General features: G+C 33.8%; 1 protein-coding gene across 1 annotated transcript in view; it reads right to left on the reverse strand.

Annotated features, from left to right (window-relative positions):
• Positions 1 to 2,028: 2,028 nt before the first annotated feature.
• The window catches only part of LOC136855312 (uncharacterized), a 78,270-nt gene continuing 60,725 nt past the window's right edge, over positions 2,029 to 19,573 (reverse strand). The window contains exons 3-4 of the mRNA XM_067132217.1: positions 11,250 to 11,463; positions 2,029 to 2,240 (exon numbers count right to left, since the gene is read on the reverse strand). Coding sequence (XP_066988318.1) covers positions 2,108 to 2,240; positions 11,250 to 11,463 — 347 coding nt within the window. The 3' untranslated portion in view covers positions 2,029 to 2,107. The remainder of the gene's footprint in view (positions 2,241 to 11,249; positions 11,464 to 19,573) is intronic.

Here is a 19,573-nt window from a genome sequence, read left to right on the forward strand (position 1 = left end):
GATTGTTTTAATTAAAAATTCTTATCGACACAGGGAACGACGTCGAGTTACGACTTATTAAAAAAAGGCTAAAACTCATCAGGAACTTTGTCCCACTGAATCAGGTGACACATTTTTGTTCGTATGCTAACCAAACATTATGATTACTCGGCGTTCCTATTATCTAGTTGTTGTTGTTATTATTATTATTATTATTATTATTATTATTATTATTATTATTATTATTATTACATATTATTATTATTCGATGATGTAAAAGATTATTATTATACTATCACTATCTGTCTCTTGTGCATTTTTCTAGGGAGGTACCCCGGGATTAGTAGTTACTTCCCATAAAAAGTTTTGACCCTTACTTATTTTTTAAGTTCAAAGATCAAATTAAGCTATTTTTCTCGTAGGTCTTCAAATCCACGATAGTTAAAGTTTCTGGTGTTAGTAATGACCTAAGATCATTAATATTCGACAATATGTGTCAAATATATCTTCTTCCCCTTTATTCCTGATTTTGATGAATCTTAGTAGGAGGTAACTTTGGAATCGGTGGTGATTTTCAACAAATGGTTTTTTCCCTGGCATTCTTCTTCAAAATCACAGATCAGAGTATAAGCTTCAGATTTTTCTCTCTCTCTCTCTCTCTCTCTCTCTGTTAGGATTCCATCTATAGCCTTAAAATTCTATCCAATGTCTTATATAAAGTGTAATCATTTTTCATATCCCATATACAATCTCACTGTAATCGCCTACAGAATCTGTTGTCTCAATATTCGCTACAACTTAATCAGTGGACCGATTCACTCCAAAAAATGCGCAATTTATTTATTCTCCCTACGTTATCAACCCAATCTCATTTTTCTCTCGTCAACAAACCCTTATACTTTATTCCTAATACCAAATTCATCTCCCAGTGTAGATCAAATATCAACTTTTATAATCAATTTCCATTAACTAAATTTCCCTATCTGCCAAAAAACTTACGTATATTAATCTACCTTCTTCTTTCGTACTTTGTCTAACTCAAACTGTTCCTTCTGTCAATAAATACTATCTTCTAATTCCTTATTTACTCTTTCTATCCCGTCTATCGTTCTACACCTCGAGACATCAGCCTCTTTCATCAACTCAATAAGACTTCCCATCTGCATGGAATATTGAACGGGGGCACTGATTATCGTTCTATCTCTCTCTCTGTCTGTCTGTCTCTCTCTCTCTCGCTATTATTTTTATGGCTGGAACTGAATTTCGCTCTCAACTGTATGCTCTTTTTATTGATTGATTTCTCTCTATCTCTCTCTCTCTCTCTCTACTGATCTCTCTTTCTCTCTATCATTTTTAAGGCTGGAACTGAATTTCGCTCTCAACTGTATGGTCTTTTTTATCTCTCTCTCTCTCTCTCTCTCTCTCTCTCTCAAATGCGGTTGTTATGACTGAAACTACATTTTGCTCTCAACGGTTTGCTCTTTTACTGATTGATAACTCTAACTGCAGTTTTTCTCTCTCTCCTGCATGGCTTCATTTGCTCAATTGTATGCTCTTTTACTGATCTTCTCTCTCTCTCTCTCCTCGTAAGAGGCGGAAGTCCAGAACTATTTATCAAAGGCTGAACGCCACCTAAAATGACACGAGATATTTCAAGAAGATTTTGCTACAAAAAACCGACATGGCTTATCGCAAGGTGGGTTCATACATCGCTCACTTGTCAAGGGACACGCGCACAGGTAGCAAAATACACATATTTTATATATATATATATATATATATATATATATATATATATATATATATATATATATATATATATATATATATATGTATATAGATATACATGTATATGTATGTATATATATACAGTATAACCATTTAAATATAAATAACAATCAAATACCTAACAAGAAATATTAAAAAAAATATAAAGATTTCTAACCTTGTAGTTACGCGTCACGGCTTATCTGATAAGTAACGACAAAGATCATTCTCAGATAAAAAAAAAATATGAAAACCAAAAAAAAAATAATAATAAAAAATCTACCATAAGGAACACTTCACATAAAACACGCAAAAAAAAAAAAAACAAAGTTTACGTGAGTCAGAAAATATACCATTGCACTTACCCGACAGGAATGCTGAGACAGGTATCGGACTGGTCTGAAATATCAGCTTCGTAGTGGTTGCTGCACAGCAGGTCAGGTGTCAGCTTCCCCAGGCTGATGGCCGAATCTTCTGCCCTGCCCTCCTTGCTTCTGGGAATAATAATAATAATAATAATAATAATAATAATAATAATAATAACACACACACACAATAATAATAACAGTCCATATATGATAAATAATCACATTGAAAAATGTGCAATAATGGACCCTCAATATAATAATAATAATAATAGTAATAATAATAGTAATAATAATAATAATATAATATAATAATAATAATCAGTCAACGTATGATGAATTATCACATTTAAAATGTGCAAAATAGGACCCTCAAAAATAATAATAATAATAATAATAATAATTATAATAATAATAATAATAATAATAATAATAATAATAATAATTATGGTGAATAAGCTCTTTGAAAAACATTCAAAATAAAAAGTTCTTTAATAAATCAAATTTTCTAACGTCCTGATAGAAAGGACAACAAATTTTCAGAAGCTCCTGGTTCCACCCTCAGGAAGGGTATATACCCCGTGACCAGAATATCTCAGGGTATAAATGTTCCCCCTAAAGAATTACCTTTGGTCACCTCTTACTCCTTCCTAATGAACACCATATTTATTTGGAATCTTGAATTTCAAGCCAATGGTCTCTGTGAGCGTGGCCCATATGAACAACAACAATAGTAATAATAATAATAATAATAATAATAATAATAATAATAATAATAATAATAATAATGATAATATGGGCATCTGGAGAGGGTTGGACAGAAAGAGTCATTTAGGAAAGCATTTCCTCTGATGACCTGACCAGTGTAGCTTAATAAAAGAAGGGTTTATTGTCAATGACCTCATGTTATGGATTTAATTACCAGACCTTTGACTACTCTGTCTTTTAATATAGCTACTTTGATGGAATAATTTAATACTTTGAATTCCATCGTTTGGGTATTTCTTATCATTTTGGGTTGAATGGCTACTTTATAACTTTATTTACCGATGATGCAAGTTCTCTTTTGTCTATATGAGGAATATAAATATAGAACTAATTTTTTTAGAGGCAACACTGATGATGAACGATGGACGATATTGTAATCTAAGAAAACAAAATAATATACTGTAGCTATATCTGCATGCTTAGGATCAAAAAGTCTAGTGCTCTTGAAAACGGGCCAACTTCAATATCTCTCATTTTTTGTGGCGATGCTGCAATACTAAAAATAATGAATGTATGACTAGGCGCGTGCTGTTCTCAGTGTCCTTAAGCCTTGAAAACTGCACGAACTTTCGTTACCAAAACAATAAGAAAAAGAAGACAATTTTTTTTTTTACGTTTTTCTACTGTTATGTTAACGGTGTCTCTTGAGAAATTAGCGAATACAAGAATTCATTTAAAATGTTCAACAAAGTAAAATGACTCTTTTAAAATGTTCAACAAAGTAAAATGACTTTTAAAATGTTCAACAAAGTAAAAAAAAACTTTTAAATGCTCAATAAAGTAAAATAATTCTTTTAAAATTTTCAATAAAGTAAAATCATTCTTTTAAAATGCACGATAAAGTAAAATAACTAACAACAAAGTAAAACAACTCTTTTAAAACGTTCAAAAAAGTAAAATAACTCTCAATAAAGTAAAATAACTCTTTTAAAATGTTCAACAAAGTAAAATAACTCTTTTAAATGTTCAATAAAGCGAACGCATCGTCAACATCTTTCTTCCTTCAATGGATCTTTTTACTGAAGGAAGCACTTTTACAATGAAACACTTCTTTGCAATCATTCTATTCCCTCTTACGAAGGAAACAGGATTATCTCAAACGCTTAAGAATCTATAGTAATTCTACCAGTACATCATATTGACGAAGATAATGAAGATACGATGCATCACTGTATCATGGCAATGGGGATAATTTGACGAGATATGGTACATCACCAAACTGGGACCAGAAATTGTATATGGAAGCTAGTAATTACGTTTTTTGAGTGAATACTGCTGATTTGTTTTGTACAAAACCTGTAATTATTCAGAACATGAAAAGCATAATTGTGGATTTTCATTCATGTAGATGATGGCGATATGGGATGAGGGGATTATATATATATATATATATATATATATATATATATATATATATATATATATATATATATATATATATATATATATATATATATATATATCCAACTGATGCAATCAATGACAGAACCCGAACGAGAGAGAGAGAGAGAGAGAGAGAGAGAGAGAGAGAGAGAGAGAGAGAGAGAGAGAGAGAGAGAATCGTACGCTGGTCTATCACGACACGTACGTAAGCTAGGAGGTTTTGCGCCTCGCTTGGCCAGAATAGAACCCGTCGCCGGTTAAGAGAGAGAATATTTACAGAAACAGGAAACACAGGATTCCAATTTCCTTCCTCTGTGTCCTAAAGCCAGGCAATTCTCTTCCTCTGGGAGGAAACGGACAAAATGACACAACAAGCAAACTGAAAATGGAGTATTTCACCTAAAAGAAAACGGTTCAGGTTTTCCCTGAGAGAGAGAGAGAGAGAGAGAGAGAGAGAGAGAGAGAGAGAGCCATTCATAGAGAGGCACCTGAATGGCGCCCAAATCAATACGATGAAGGCCACGTGTTCGGAGCATCGTCATACATCTGACAACAACGGGGCACATCCGACATGATGGCTCTCTCCTCTCTCTCTCTCTCTCTCTCATACAAACCAACAAACACAAACATACATACAAAGGGTCAAATGCTTCTTAACAAAAAAGTCTTATTAGCACTAAAGACGAACAAGTCCAAGCTTCTCTCTCTCTCTCTCTCTCTCTCTCTCTCTCTCTCTCTCTCTCTCTCATACACACCAACGTGCACAAACAGACACACAAAGGGTAAAATGATTCATTTATACAAAAAGTCTAACTCACACAAAGGCGATCAAATCCAAGCCCCCTCTCTCTCTCTCTCTCTCTCTCTCTCTCTCTCTCTCTCTCTCTCTCTCTCTCTCTCTCTCTCCCATGGAAAAACTATAATCCTTCATGCATAATGATTTTGCGTTCATGTTTGGCTTCAATGATTTCCTAGGCATGTTTTCAAAGGCTGTCTTATTTGATCAACCTAACAGCATCATATTCAGATGATTTGTTAAATATTTAACTTATTCCATGAGCTTTTAATTCAGTTGCTATTTTGTTCGAATTGACTTTCTTTTGTTCCGTGAGAATGAACGTTACAGTTATTACTACTAGTGCTACTATTACTATCAATAATAATAGTAGTAATAATAGGAGTAGGATTGATTCACATAATAAAATGGTGGATATAATAATAATAATAACAATAATAATAATAATAATAATAATAATAATAATAATAATAATAATAGTAGTAGGAGGAGGAGGAAGAGGAGGAGGATGAGGAGGAGGAGAAGAACGAATAAGATTGATTCGCATAATGAAACGGTGAATAATAATACACACACATAATAATAATAATACACACACACACACACACACATAATAATAATAGAGGAGGAGGGGAGGGGAGGAGGAGGAGGAGGAGGAGGAGGAAGAAGACTAATTCGCATAATAAAACAGTACCGTCTTAATGTAACAAAAAATCAAAATGATTCATGTACCAACTGGACAAAACATTGTGCCGGTTAAAACAAGTTTTGTACGAAGTAAAGATATGACAAAAATCGTGGAATTGTGCACAAATCAGCATTCACTGATAAGTACATTAGAATGTTTTATTAATATACTAAATTCTTCATTATTATTATTATTAATCAGAAGATGAAACCTATTCATATGGAACAATCCCACAAAAGGGGCCATTAACTTGAAATTCCAGCTTCCAGAGAATATGGTGTTCATTTGAAAAAAGAGTATTATAATATTAAATCTCTTGCAAAACATGCGTGTGAACTCGTGTGTGTGTATGTAAGTACACACGTACAGTGCAAATGACTGAATTTATATTATGTTAATTATGGTTCTACTTAACTTAGCTAAAAGAGTTGAAAGAAAAATAATAGAAATTCTCTATCTCCCTTCTCTGTTTCTCCTTCACCCACTTCTTTTCAAACACATACAAAGACACACACACACACACACACACACACACCCACACACATGCACCCTAAACCCTTTGGATGTCAAATATTAAGCGATACATACCACCGAGTATCAGTTTCAGTTCCATAAATACTTACAGATAGCTAAAATAAGCAACAACAGAAGCAATTTCCAGGCAGAACGTGAAAGACAACAGAAATACATCCCCTGTGATGAATATAGGCCACCAGGTCGCTTCTTGCAATTCCAGCTGTCTGTAACATGAACTAAAAATGGTTTCCTTTGGGTGATATTTCCAGAGTAATGTTCCATGCAATACAATGACAGAACCCATCAGTCGTCATAGTGGCTCTTATATTTCTGCCAGACTTCCACATGAAAAAATGGAAAATTGAACGGCAAGAAAAAATAATGTTAAGTTTTGAAAACATCAACTGAAAATAAGGGAAAATTGAACTGTAAGAAAAAATAATGCTGATTTTTCAAAACATTCCATTGAGAATAAAATGGAAAATTGAACTGCAAGAAAAAAGTAATGTTAACTTTTGAAAACATTAATTTAAAGTAAGGGAAAATTGTAATGCAAGAAAAAAATAATGTTAACTTTTGAAAACTTTCAATTGAAAATAAAATGGAAAATTTAACTGCAGGAAAAAAATCAATGTTGGCTTCTGAAAACATTCATTGAAAATATGGAAAGTTTAAGTGACTTTTGAATATATTAATTTAAAATTGAATATATTAATTTAAAATAAGCAAAAATTTAACTGCAAGAAAAAATAACGTTGCCTTTTGAAAGCATTCATTGAAAGAAGGTAGTATGACAACAAAAAGAATATAATGTTAACTTTTGAAAAAAAAATCAATTGAAATGAAAATTTAATAGCTTATATCTTCACCACCATATAACGATGAAGATTTGTCTAGGGAAGATGCTCTTGAAAAATAAGTCATCTCTTTCTCCTGAAGGTGGGCAGTTGGGAACGTGAAGTAGGCATGGTAGAGTGTGGGGGGGGGGGAGAGGAAGAATTGATATTCTGGAGGGGAGGAGGGGGGGAGAGGGGGAGAAGCCAGCAGATCTGTCACCAACACCCAAATCTTCCTTCCTCCGCTGTGCCATTTTCTTTTCAAAAGACAGAAAAAAACTGACACCGATACCACTGCAATCATCTTCAGATCCGACCCGAATGTGTGAGAGAGAGAGAGAGAGAGAGAGAGAGAGAGGAGAGAGAGAGAGAGAGAGAGATACAGAAATACGTACAGAACTCCGTTACAGAATAAATACAGATTTACTGAGAATATATCATATAAACATATATATTGTCTTCTGCAAATTTATGTTGTAGTAAGTATTCATGTAACTTCGTATATTTACGTTTAGATACTTTGACCACCAGAAACAACCCTTAATTTTTCACTTAAATATATTGAATATTATCAACAGGATTGACTTTCACACACACACACACACTCTCTCTCTCTCTCTCTCTCTCTCTCTCTCTCTCTCTCTCTCTCTCTCTCTTCTACATATATATACAGTATATATATGTGTGCATGTATATATATAAAACATACATATATATACATATGAATATTATACATGCATATACATACACACATACATACATAGACACACACACATATATATACATTATATATATATATATATATATATATATAAAATTTATATAAGTATATATACATATATATATATGTATTATACTTACAATCATAAACTTGTATAAATTAACAAACACGGAAATCGACAGGCAATACATACATAGAGCAAACAACACATCATGAGATTTCTAACTGACCTACAAAGAACATGTTTAATCGCCCTCTACCAGGAATAAGTGGCAAATGTCCAAGATGATAATAACAACTACTTAAAATTAGCCCAACTTAATATTCTGTGAAGCCCTATTCAACGGTATGTTAATATTTACGATTGTTGCTTGGTGTTGTTTTCTAATTATAGTTCTTGTTGTGAAAGTCCTTATTATTATTGTTTTCATTACTATTATTATTATTAACTTTTCTTCTTCTTTTCGTTATCATTCATTAGAAAACTGTTTCATTACCAGAATACATTAAATAATGAGTGTTTCTTATTAAGAGAAGAGACTTCTTAAGTTTAAATTCATAATCAGTTTGCAGTAGTTAGTACCTTGCACTGATAAATACTGTAAGAAACATTTACGTAAAATAAACAAACGCATGCACACATTTATATATATATATATATATATATATATATATATATATATATATATATATGTATATATGTATATATGTATATATATATATACATATTGTATTATATCGCCGTATAAAAGATGAAAATGCAACCTGCAAATTCTAAAGGCATTTCCCAGAGAACACCAGCTGCAATTTCCAATAGCTCCTTCCTTTAATGAAAGTATTTTTGCATAGTCTGAAGGACAAGTTGTTCCATGAATAACCCAAAACTGAAAGGAGAAAGTGGCTGTCTTTGCAAAGGAAGATAAAAATGCAGCTGCGATATCTACCACTTGGAACGAGAGCATCCATCCTGAAAGGATATCAATTCTAAATTTATTTTCTTTTTTATTTTTAAATGTGTCCAAAAATAAAATAAAACTTGATTACACGGTGATGAAAAAGTGGACTGATTGGGTATCAAGTGAGGTAATTTATGCAGCTGCAATTATACATTACCAAAGACAATTTAGAAATTCTGTAGGAACATATTTGTTAACTTGCAAAATTCATTTACGATACATAATTCATACCAGTTACAGAAGACACTCTCAAGGCCAATGTATGTTTGTGTGTGTCAGTGTGAGTGTATATGTGTATGTGTATACTTGGTCTTTCAAAACACATGTAACCTGACCATTAGGATATGTATCGAATACACAAATACGTCAATCAATAATCATACATAAAACATATTCAGAAAACCCAGGCTGAGGGTTATAAATTACTAAAAGGACGATCATCATTTGAGCAAAATAACATGAAAAGTCTCTCGTTCCCGAAGCTAATAACGAGACACTTTTTCAGACATCATAAAAATGGCCTATGTACATCAGAGACAGAAAGATACAAGCCAGGGAGAAAGACTCACAAAAAAAAAAAAAAAACTTCACGAGTAAATAAGACTTTCAGCAAAAAAAGACACCCACTTCATTCGGACGGCTTAATTAGCATTGCTGGATCTCGTCAGGTAATCCTCCTTTCAAAAAAAAAAAAAAAAAAAAACACTAAAATTACCAGTACTTTTCCATTACATAATCTTTTTTGGGTATCACCAGCTTATCCTCCCTCCATAAAAAAAGCCAAGATAATTACCATTGCTTTTCCATTAAACAATCTTTTTCTAGATATCAACTAACCCCCATCCTTAAAAAAAATCCACAAAAATTACCATTACTTTTTCATTACACAATCTTTTTCTTGATATCAGCAGCTAATCCTCCTTCCATTAAAAAGGCAAGAAATTATCATTCTTTTCTATTATACATTTTTTTCTGGTTATCATCATCTAACCACCCCAATAAAAAAAACTCACGAAAATTACCATTACTTTTCCATCAAATTTTTTCTAAATATCATCACCTAACGCTCACAACCCGGCCCCCTTCCATAAAAAAAATCCACCAAAATTACCATTATGTTTCCATTACATAGTTTTTTTTTCTGGATATCATCAGCTAACCCCAACCACCATTAAAACCCCACGAAAATTACAATTGCTTTTCCATTACAGATTTTTTTTTCTGGATACCATCAGCTAACCATCCCCCACAATTAAAAAAACCCACGAAAATTACCATTACTTTACATTACACAATTTTTTATCAGGATATCATCAACTAACCTCCACCATTAAACCCCGACGAAAATTACCATTACTTTTCCATTACACAGTTTTTTCTGGATATCATCAGCTAACACCCACCCCTTAAAACCCCACGAAAATTACCATTACTTTTCCATTGCACAGTTTTTTTCTGGATATCATCAGCTAACCGCCCCACTCCCAATTAAAAAACCCACGATAATTACCATTACTTTTCCATTATACAATCTTTTTCTGGATACCATCAAATAACCCCCTTCCTAAAAACCGCACAAAAAATACCACTACTTTTCCACGACACGATATTTTTAACGATTCAATTAAATCGTTCCAGTTTGACGATTCGGGGAACTCGGCAATGTTTGCCCCCTAAAGCTGAGTCTTCGACGGATTTCTCGGTACTTTTCGTCAAAAAGGACTGAACTTTTTCGGAACTCGAGAGTTTAAAACGTGTTTGCTCGTTAAGGCCGACAGTATTCTGAATTCTTTTTTGGCAGATTTATTATTATTCAGCAACAGTTTATGGGTGAAATCTGGCAGGCCTGCAAACACACACACACATATATACACACACACACACACACATATACACACACACATATATATATATATATATACATATATATATTATTATATATATATATATACATATATATATATATATATATATATATATATATATATATATATATATATATATATATATATATATATTATAATTAAATAAGTAACAGTTTTCCCAAATGAATGCTCTGATACATGCAAAAATAAATATAATCACTGAGACACAAACACAACCATAAACACACAAACATAACACAGAAACAAAACAATATGCAGAGAAACACAAAGATAAACACAGAAACACAAGCACAAAGATAAACACAGAAACATAAAAACAAACATAAACACAGAAACATAAACACAAACAAAAACATAAACACAGAAACGTAAACACAAAAATACACACATAAACAAAAAAGCAGAATTACAAACAAAATCCTAGACACACAAACACATACACAAACATAAAAACAAATAAGACAGTCACAAGATACAATAGAATTATAAACACAGAAACGTAGCCAAAAACAAACAAACACAAACAAAAACACCAACATAAACACAAAAACACACACACACACAAAAAAACACCACCAAGAACCTCACATGTTTTGGGGCACGGTGACCATGAGGTTGAAGGCGTGGGCAGCCAGATGCCCCGTGGCGTTCTTGGTGGAGGGGCGCCGCTCCTTCGACCTCGACCGGCTGGAGGGCGAGGGGCTGGTCGACCTCTGGCCGGCCTGGCTCCCCCTTCGGGAGGGGCCTTCGACACCCAGGGTGTCCATGTTGTTCTCCAAGCTCGGTGCCGTCGAGACATGGCCTGCAAAGACACGGACAGAAAGTCACTAATAATGATAATGATAGTCTGTAGTTTATTTATAGTAATAATGATAATGATAGTCTGTAGCAGACTGTAGTAATGATAATAGCTGTATCATATCATAGTAATTATGATAATAGTCTGTAGCAGATTATAGTAATGATAATAGCTTTATCATATCATAGTAATTATGATAATAGTCTGTAGCAGATTATAGTAATGATGATAGCTTTATTATATTATAGCAATGATGATAATGATAGTCTGTAGCGGATTATAGTAATGATAATAGGCTGTATCATATTATAGTAATGATGATAATGATAATCTGTAGAAGATAATAGTAATGATAATAGGCTGTATCGTATTACAGTAATGATGATAATGATAGTCTGTAGCAGATTATAGTAATGATAATAGGTTGTATCATATTATAGTAATGATGATAATGATAGTCTGTAACAGACTGTAGTAATGATAATAGGCTGTATCATATCATAGTAATAATTATGATAATAGTCTGTAGTATATTATAAAGATTACGATAATGATGGTCTGTAGTATATTGTAGTAATAATGATAATGATAGTCTGTAGCTTATTATAGTAATAATAATAATCTGAAGTATATTATAAAGATATCTGTATAGTTTATTATGGTAATAATGATAATGATAGTCTCTATTATATTATAGTAATAATGATAATCTGAAATAGTTTTTTAAAGATACCTGTTTGTGAAATAATCTGCAATATTTACTATAAAAACTATTTGTATGTATGTAATTATACACAATCTCATTTCAAAGTATAAGTCTGAAATAAAATATAAGATCTTATTAACATTCTAATAAGGTGTGAATAATATATATATATAATGATATATATATATATATATATATATATATATATATATATATATATATATATATTTATATAGTTAACTTAAAAATATAAGAAATCTCATTACAATTTTCACTTCATACTCTTACAATTTTTTTTTACTCCTGGACATTGCAGCGAATCCAAATTGGGCATGTGTGTGTGTGTGTGTATTAGCCCAATTTGGGTTTGCTGCGTCACCTAAGAGCCCGAAAAATATAATACACAATGAAAACTGTAATGCTACTTCAATTCCGCAATAATTCGAAATGAACATTATATTCTTCAATTTTCATAACCACTGAATATTATGCATACATACTGTATATAACATGTGCAATTTTTAAATAAATAATTGTGACAGTGTACTTCTAAATTCGTTCACCTAGCAATTCTCCTCACTTTAATAACGAAAATTTAACAAATAAAACCAAAATATTCACTGCATGAAAATAAAAATTCTATAGCTTAGTCTCCCATCTTAGGGTAGGATACAATTACAGAAAACGGTTTTATAGAAAAGATACATTATAGAAAACGGTTCTCTTCTGTGCCAACTGAACGGAGATAAGGGGATAACTGCTCTGAGATTTCTCCATAACTTTTAATACAGTATATTACAATAAATAAAGTACATTACATGGAAAGAACAATACACTTAAGCTTCTGATTGCTTTTAATGTTGATGTATCTTAAGAAATGGATGTCCTTCATCTAACAGCATGTTAGTTTTTTCTATTCTTTTGTCTGGAAGATTACCAATACTAACCTAACCTAAGACTGTATTTGTAAGATTACTGTAAAATACTACACTGAAAAGCTTTCTCCTTTATAAAGTGGACTTCACATATAAACCTTACTTTCTATGACACTACAGAGAGCTTTTTTCTAAGTCTTATCATGTTTTAAACTTAAAATCGCATGGCAGTGGTAAAAAAAAAAAAAAAAAAAACTTTAAAATAGGATAAATTAACTCGGAATCTTTTACAGTAAAAGCTTGTGAATACAAAGAATCAATCCCTACCATTTACATGTAAGTTAACATATTGAATCTTTATGAATGCTTTGCTGTCCCTTCTAAGAATTCCATTTCCATTACATGAATTTATTCTTTGTATCACAAGCTTTATAGTGTGAAAGATTTCGATTTGTTGTCTATTGTATTTTTTAATGAGATTTTTTTCGTTCTTGCCTTAACATTTTACATGAGAGAGAGAGAGAGAGAGAGAGAGAGAGAGAGAGAGAGAGAGAGAGAGAGAGAGAGAGAGAGAGCGCAGATTGAACTGAACTGAATTGAACTGAGTATAGAATTTAGGCCAAAGACTAAGCACTGGGACCAATGAGGTCATTCAGCGCTGAAACGTAAATTGACAGTAAAAGTTTAAAAGGTGTAACGGGAGGAAAACCCTTGCATTTGCAATATGAATCAACTGTTACGAGAGGCTGGAGAGTAAGATGGAAGAAAGAGAACACGAAAGGAGGTACAGTAAAAGGAACGAAAGGAGCTGCAGTTAGTGACCGACGCACGCTGCAAAGAACTGGTAATGCCTCTACAGAGCACCGCATGAGGTATCACTGTCTCTACGGGAGAGAGCAGATTGACACGGGATAAAGAACGCGATTTAGCTAAATATTTCTAAGTAGGAGAAGGTAACAGAAGTATTTTAAAGCATTTGTAAAGCAAGTAGTAGTATTTATATTATTAGGAGCTCCTTCTTATCATGATACTACATCACCAATCCTGGATGAAATTTAAGATTTTTTAGTGATAACGCTGTGAAACCCACCTTTTTGGGGGTATTTTTTAAAATCCCATTTTAAAAGATTTATACTAATTTTAGCTTATTGGCATTGGATTCCTTTTCTTCATCTATATTACACACGTACATACACACAGACACACACACACACATTATATATATATATGTATGTATGTATGTATATACACGTATATATAAATATATTTATACATCACCCTTAAACGATAATATATTTGGACATAATATATTTTCCCAAGGAAACAAACTGTCATTATTAAGAGGAAGACTGCAAAAATACCAAGCCTATTTACATAATGAATATATAAGTTAAAAAAAAAAAAAACTACGGTGCGCTGCAAATTCAGTTGTCAGAATCATGTATACCCAAAAAATGAGTATAGCAATTAATCTTAATCCCACGTAAAAAGACTTTAAACAACTCAACTCCTTTCTGAGCGGATGACGCAATCACTTCAACCATCTTGGAGAGACCACGGGACTAAAGTCAAGCTTTCCCTATAAGCTATTAATCCAACTGAGCTCAAGAGGATTATTCAGAATTGTATGGGGAGGGGGAAGGGGGATGGGGATTTACAAATGTCTGTGATATAACGCCATAGGATTAAGCGTTCGCTGCGATTCAAAGAGACTTTTTCTCTCTCTCTCTCTCTCTCTCTCTCCCTACACACAAACACACACACACACAGAAACATACACAAACAAGGTCACTGTCTTTAACAGAGAGTCTTCTCTCTCTCTCTTCTCTGTCACACAAACACACACATAGAAACATATACAAAAACAGGGTCAAATGTTTCTTTAACAAAGAGTCTCTCTCTCTCTCTCATCTCACATGAACATATGCAAACAAGGTCAAATGTTTCTTTTACAAAGCGAGTCTCGTTCGTACAAACAGGAATAGACTACAGACTCTTTCTCTCTCTCTCGAGTCTCTCTCTCTCAAACTTTAAATAGAAAAACACTCCTTCTCTTTCTCTCCTCTTTTAAATACAAGACACTAAGGTATCTTTCTCTCAATCACGGACCAGACAAGACACAAAATAACTCTATTTCACTTACACTTCCTCGGTCCCTCTCTCTCTCTCTCCCTCAAAAATAACTGAAGAAGAGCCCTTAAAATATTAACAGTTTTCTTGATTTTGTGATCAATAAGAAAACTATATGTTTCACAGCAAATATACCTGATGATCAACACTGTCTAAGATATTTAACTGTTTTATATAGACTTTGTTTTGCAATTCATCAACCAAATCTGATAAGCACAGAGTATGAGACCAACATAAACTATTACTACTCGGTAATTATTATTATTATTATTATTATTATTATTATTATTATTTTTATTATTATTATTATTCAGAAAATTAACTTTATTCATATCAGGGGCCACTGACCTGAAATTCAAGCTTCCAAAGAATGTGGTCTCATTAGGAAGTAAGAGAAGGTAGAGGAAATCACAGAAAGATTAGATCTCACTTAATAAAAAGAAAAAAATAAATCAATAAATTAATAAACACATAAAAATGTAATGAAATGCAAGGAGAACAACAAACCTTCCCATAATTAATATTCGCTAACCATACGATTCACCAAATCAAGTTCACGAATGCATGAAATTCCTCAGCCCCAACCCACCCCGCCCCCATCAAAAAAAAAAGAACACTTAATGAAGACTCAGACGAAGAGAAACGATTTTAAGAGGACAGTCTTCTAACAAAAATCGAAACCAGACTGAATGCCTTCTACAGAAGCGCCCTCACCCAGAACGGAAGACTGATATCTGGAATCTAATCAAAGGAGAAATGACAAATATGGCAGGATTGTTAATAATTAAACCTTGGACGTAATCAAGGGGCTGGATTTTTCCCCTTCCAGAGAAAACGAATATTTAATGTATTATATTTTCTCTCTACTCTTCGTAAAAGGGTATTATTACTCGCCCCGAGATATGTTAGTACTATAATTCGTAGTACTCGTTTAAAATTTTCTTAAATGGATATTGAGAATATGAGATCAATTTTCATCTCTTGTGTAAATTTGCATTGTGGAGCTAATGGCAATTATTATGGAAGTTTTTATTATTTGGAACCACAAGCCACAAACATACAAACGTTCAATGCTGAATATAGAATAAAATAGAATATACAATATAGGCCGAAGGCCAAGCGCTGGGACCTAGGAGGTCATTCAACGCCGAAAGGAAAACTGCGAGTAATAGGTTACATAGGTGTAGAGTAATAGGTTACATAGGTGTAATGGGAGGAAAACCTCGCAGTTGCACTCTGAAACAGTTGTTAGAAGAGGCTGAAAAAGTAAGATGGAAGAAAGAAGATGAACGGAGGTACAGTAAAAAGGAATGAAAGGGGTTGCAGCTAGGGGGCGAAGAGACGCTGCATAGGACCTTAAGTAATGCCTACAGTGCACAGCATGAGGTGCACTGACGGCACTACCCCCCGACGGGACGTATAACGTATACGAATACATATACACGTATAAGATATACGAATACACGTACACAAACTTTACGTCAATCTGCACGAAACTAATCTGTTGACTCGAGACACCATTTATCGAACCTTGGAGGCGATTAGAGCATCATTCGCGACCCAATTTTCTTCCAGATTTCACCGAACTGTAAAATGACTTCAAAGTGGCTTGATTTCACACAGGGGCCACCGGCAACATTAATGTATACGACTGAATGGTCGAGATTAAACAGCCCCCACGCGCGCCTAAGACTGAGCCAAAGGCAAATCTCACTGAACCATTTTAAAATAACAGGCAGTTTCTTGAAGTCATTTAAAGCTTCTTCCTCTCTCTCTGTCTCTCTCTGTCTTTCTTTTCTCTTCTCTCTCACACTCTCACTTGGAGCAAAGGGCGGTTATTATCTACAAGGTAGTGGGATGAAGGAGAACTTTTCTCTTCTTCTCTTCTTCTCTCTCTCTGAGCAAAGGGAAGCAAAGGAAGAGAGAGAGAGAGAGAGAGAGAGAGAGAGAGAGAGAGAGAGAGAGAGAGATCTGACACAGCCAGCTCATCTAGAATCCTTCATCCTTGCAGGATGGAGGCAGGATGGAGAGAGAGAGAGAGAGCCAGCTATCATCTAGAATCCTTCATCCTTGCAGGATGGAGGCAGGATAGAGAGAGAGAGAGAGAGAGAGAGAGAGAGAGAGAGAGAGAGAGAGAGAGAGAGAGAGAGAGAGATTCGACACAGCCAGCTATCATCTAGAATCCTTCATCCTTGCAGGACGGAGAGAGAGAGAGAGAGAGAGAGAGAGAGAGAGAGGAGAGAGAGAGAGAGAGAGATTCGACACAGCCAGCTATCATCTAGAATCCTTCATCCTTGCAGGTTGGAGGCATTGAAGCCGAGACGACCAGAAATATTCGCTGTTATTAGAATCCGGATTCCCTGACACTCGATCGAGAACCGAGGACCCTTTAATTAAAGGAATGTCTGCAGTCTCTCTGACAAGGTTACGTTCGATTCCTTTAGCATTACGAGGTAGACGAAAAACTGAATAAATCAATAGTCAAAATTCTAGATAGAATTATTTATGTAAAGATCTGATTTTACCGTTAATATATTTAGGATACTGCCGATAGGCTTGAGTATTTTAATTGTTATTCTATGGTAGCTCCCTAATGCTCTTAACTGGAGGGGTGGGTAGAGTTTCCATTAGCACGCTGTTGGCCCAGTCTCGACTCTGACCGGTCAATGAAGAATTAGAGGAATTTATTTCTGTGATAGAAATTCATTTTCGTCATAATGTGGTTTGGATTCCACTTATAAGCTGTGGAAAGGGTCGCGCTGCTAGGTAACCAGCTGGTTCTCAGCCACGTAAAATAAATCTAATCTTCGGCCAGCCCTAGAGAGCTGTTAATTAGCTCATAGTGGTCTGGTTAAACTAAGATATACTTAACTTTTATGCAAAACAAGTTCTGTACTCATCAACAATTTATTCCAAAACCGAACAGAAATGATTCGCCTTTAAACTGGCAACCGATCAAAACTTCTTGAGGTCAAACCAATCCTTGGTAGTTGAAGGGAATATTTCGATCAATTCGACAAAAATGCCACTTAAAAGAAAGTCCATTCGGATGTAGCAACAACTTAACAAAGGCGTCGTTATAATAAAAACTAACGGTAATCATTTTCCTTTACAGATAATTTTAAACAGCCAGAGTTCTACTCGAAGTCTGAAAAGCGGCCAACTTGGTTTTTGTAGGGAGATTCTACAATTACTTTAAAATCCTTCCATTTCTCAGAAAAGGTGAGGGAACTACTTTTCTTAGAAATAAGTTTGTGTTACGAAATGAGAGAGAGAGAGAGAGAGAGAGAGAGAGAGAGAGAGAGAGAGAGAGAGAGAGAGAGATTTTAGGCATACATGAGAGACGCTGAGCAGTAAAGTTTGAAAGCCAAACAGGAGGAAATGGCAGTTGCACTATGAATTTTAGAGAGGGTGGACAGTAAGATTTGATGAACGGAGGTACAGTAAAAGGAATGAAAGAGGTTGCAGCTGTTTTTTTTAGTAATATTCCGCCAATGATTTTTGCATAACATGGGGAGAGAGAGAGAGAGAGAGAGAGAAAGAAAGAGAGAATCACTTAGAGTAGAATATAAGAATATACACTTATTTTAAAAGAATGTACCGTTCGTGTTTTTTTTTTAAATACCTGACCAATTTGCATAACAAAAGAAAATCAATTAACATAAATCATTAAAAGAAACTAAGTGTGTTTTATTCAAAGAAAAATTTCAAAAGATTCCCAAAAAGATTTACAGCTTCAAGATCATCCTTTTGCCCACATGACTATCATTACTGATCAACTACTGTCAGAATCATTATCATCATCATCATCATCATCATGGCTCTATTTAAAATCATTTTAGCTATTATTACCTATTACTTCATTATCCTACTCGACATGTCTGACAAGGACAAATATCTACCCCTCAAACTCAAACGTAACTAAAACCAGTTTCCGTTTAACTATACAATTTACCGACCGCATTGAAACACAAAGGCCCGCACAGACTTCTTTAGACATGTCAGCCATTTTCAGACATTCGGAAAGAGATGCATCTGGGCACGACGGGCTTTCCCGTACCACCGGGGAAAAAGAGATTTGACCGCAATGTAGTTCCTGATATCGGGCGAATGTTCGCGGATGAATAATTACGAGGGTATTGTTAGTTGCTGTTCACCTCTGACCTATGACGAAAGCTGAGAAGCAATTACATGTGCCACAAGGTTCATAATTGCAACAGCAATACCAAGCATTATTATTATTATTATTATTATTATTATTATTATTATTATTATTATTATTATTATTATTATGTGGGAATGACGTCCTGTAGAACTGTATTATTGTTATTGTTATTATTATTATTATTATTATTATTATTATTATTATTATTATTATTATTATTATTATTATTCAGATGAT

The sequence above is a fragment of the Macrobrachium rosenbergii genome, chromosome 31 (assembly GCF_040412425.1).
Source record: "Macrobrachium rosenbergii isolate ZJJX-2024 chromosome 31, ASM4041242v1, whole genome shotgun sequence".
In the NCBI taxonomy this organism is placed as follows: domain Eukaryota; kingdom Metazoa; phylum Arthropoda; class Malacostraca; order Decapoda; family Palaemonidae; genus Macrobrachium; species Macrobrachium rosenbergii.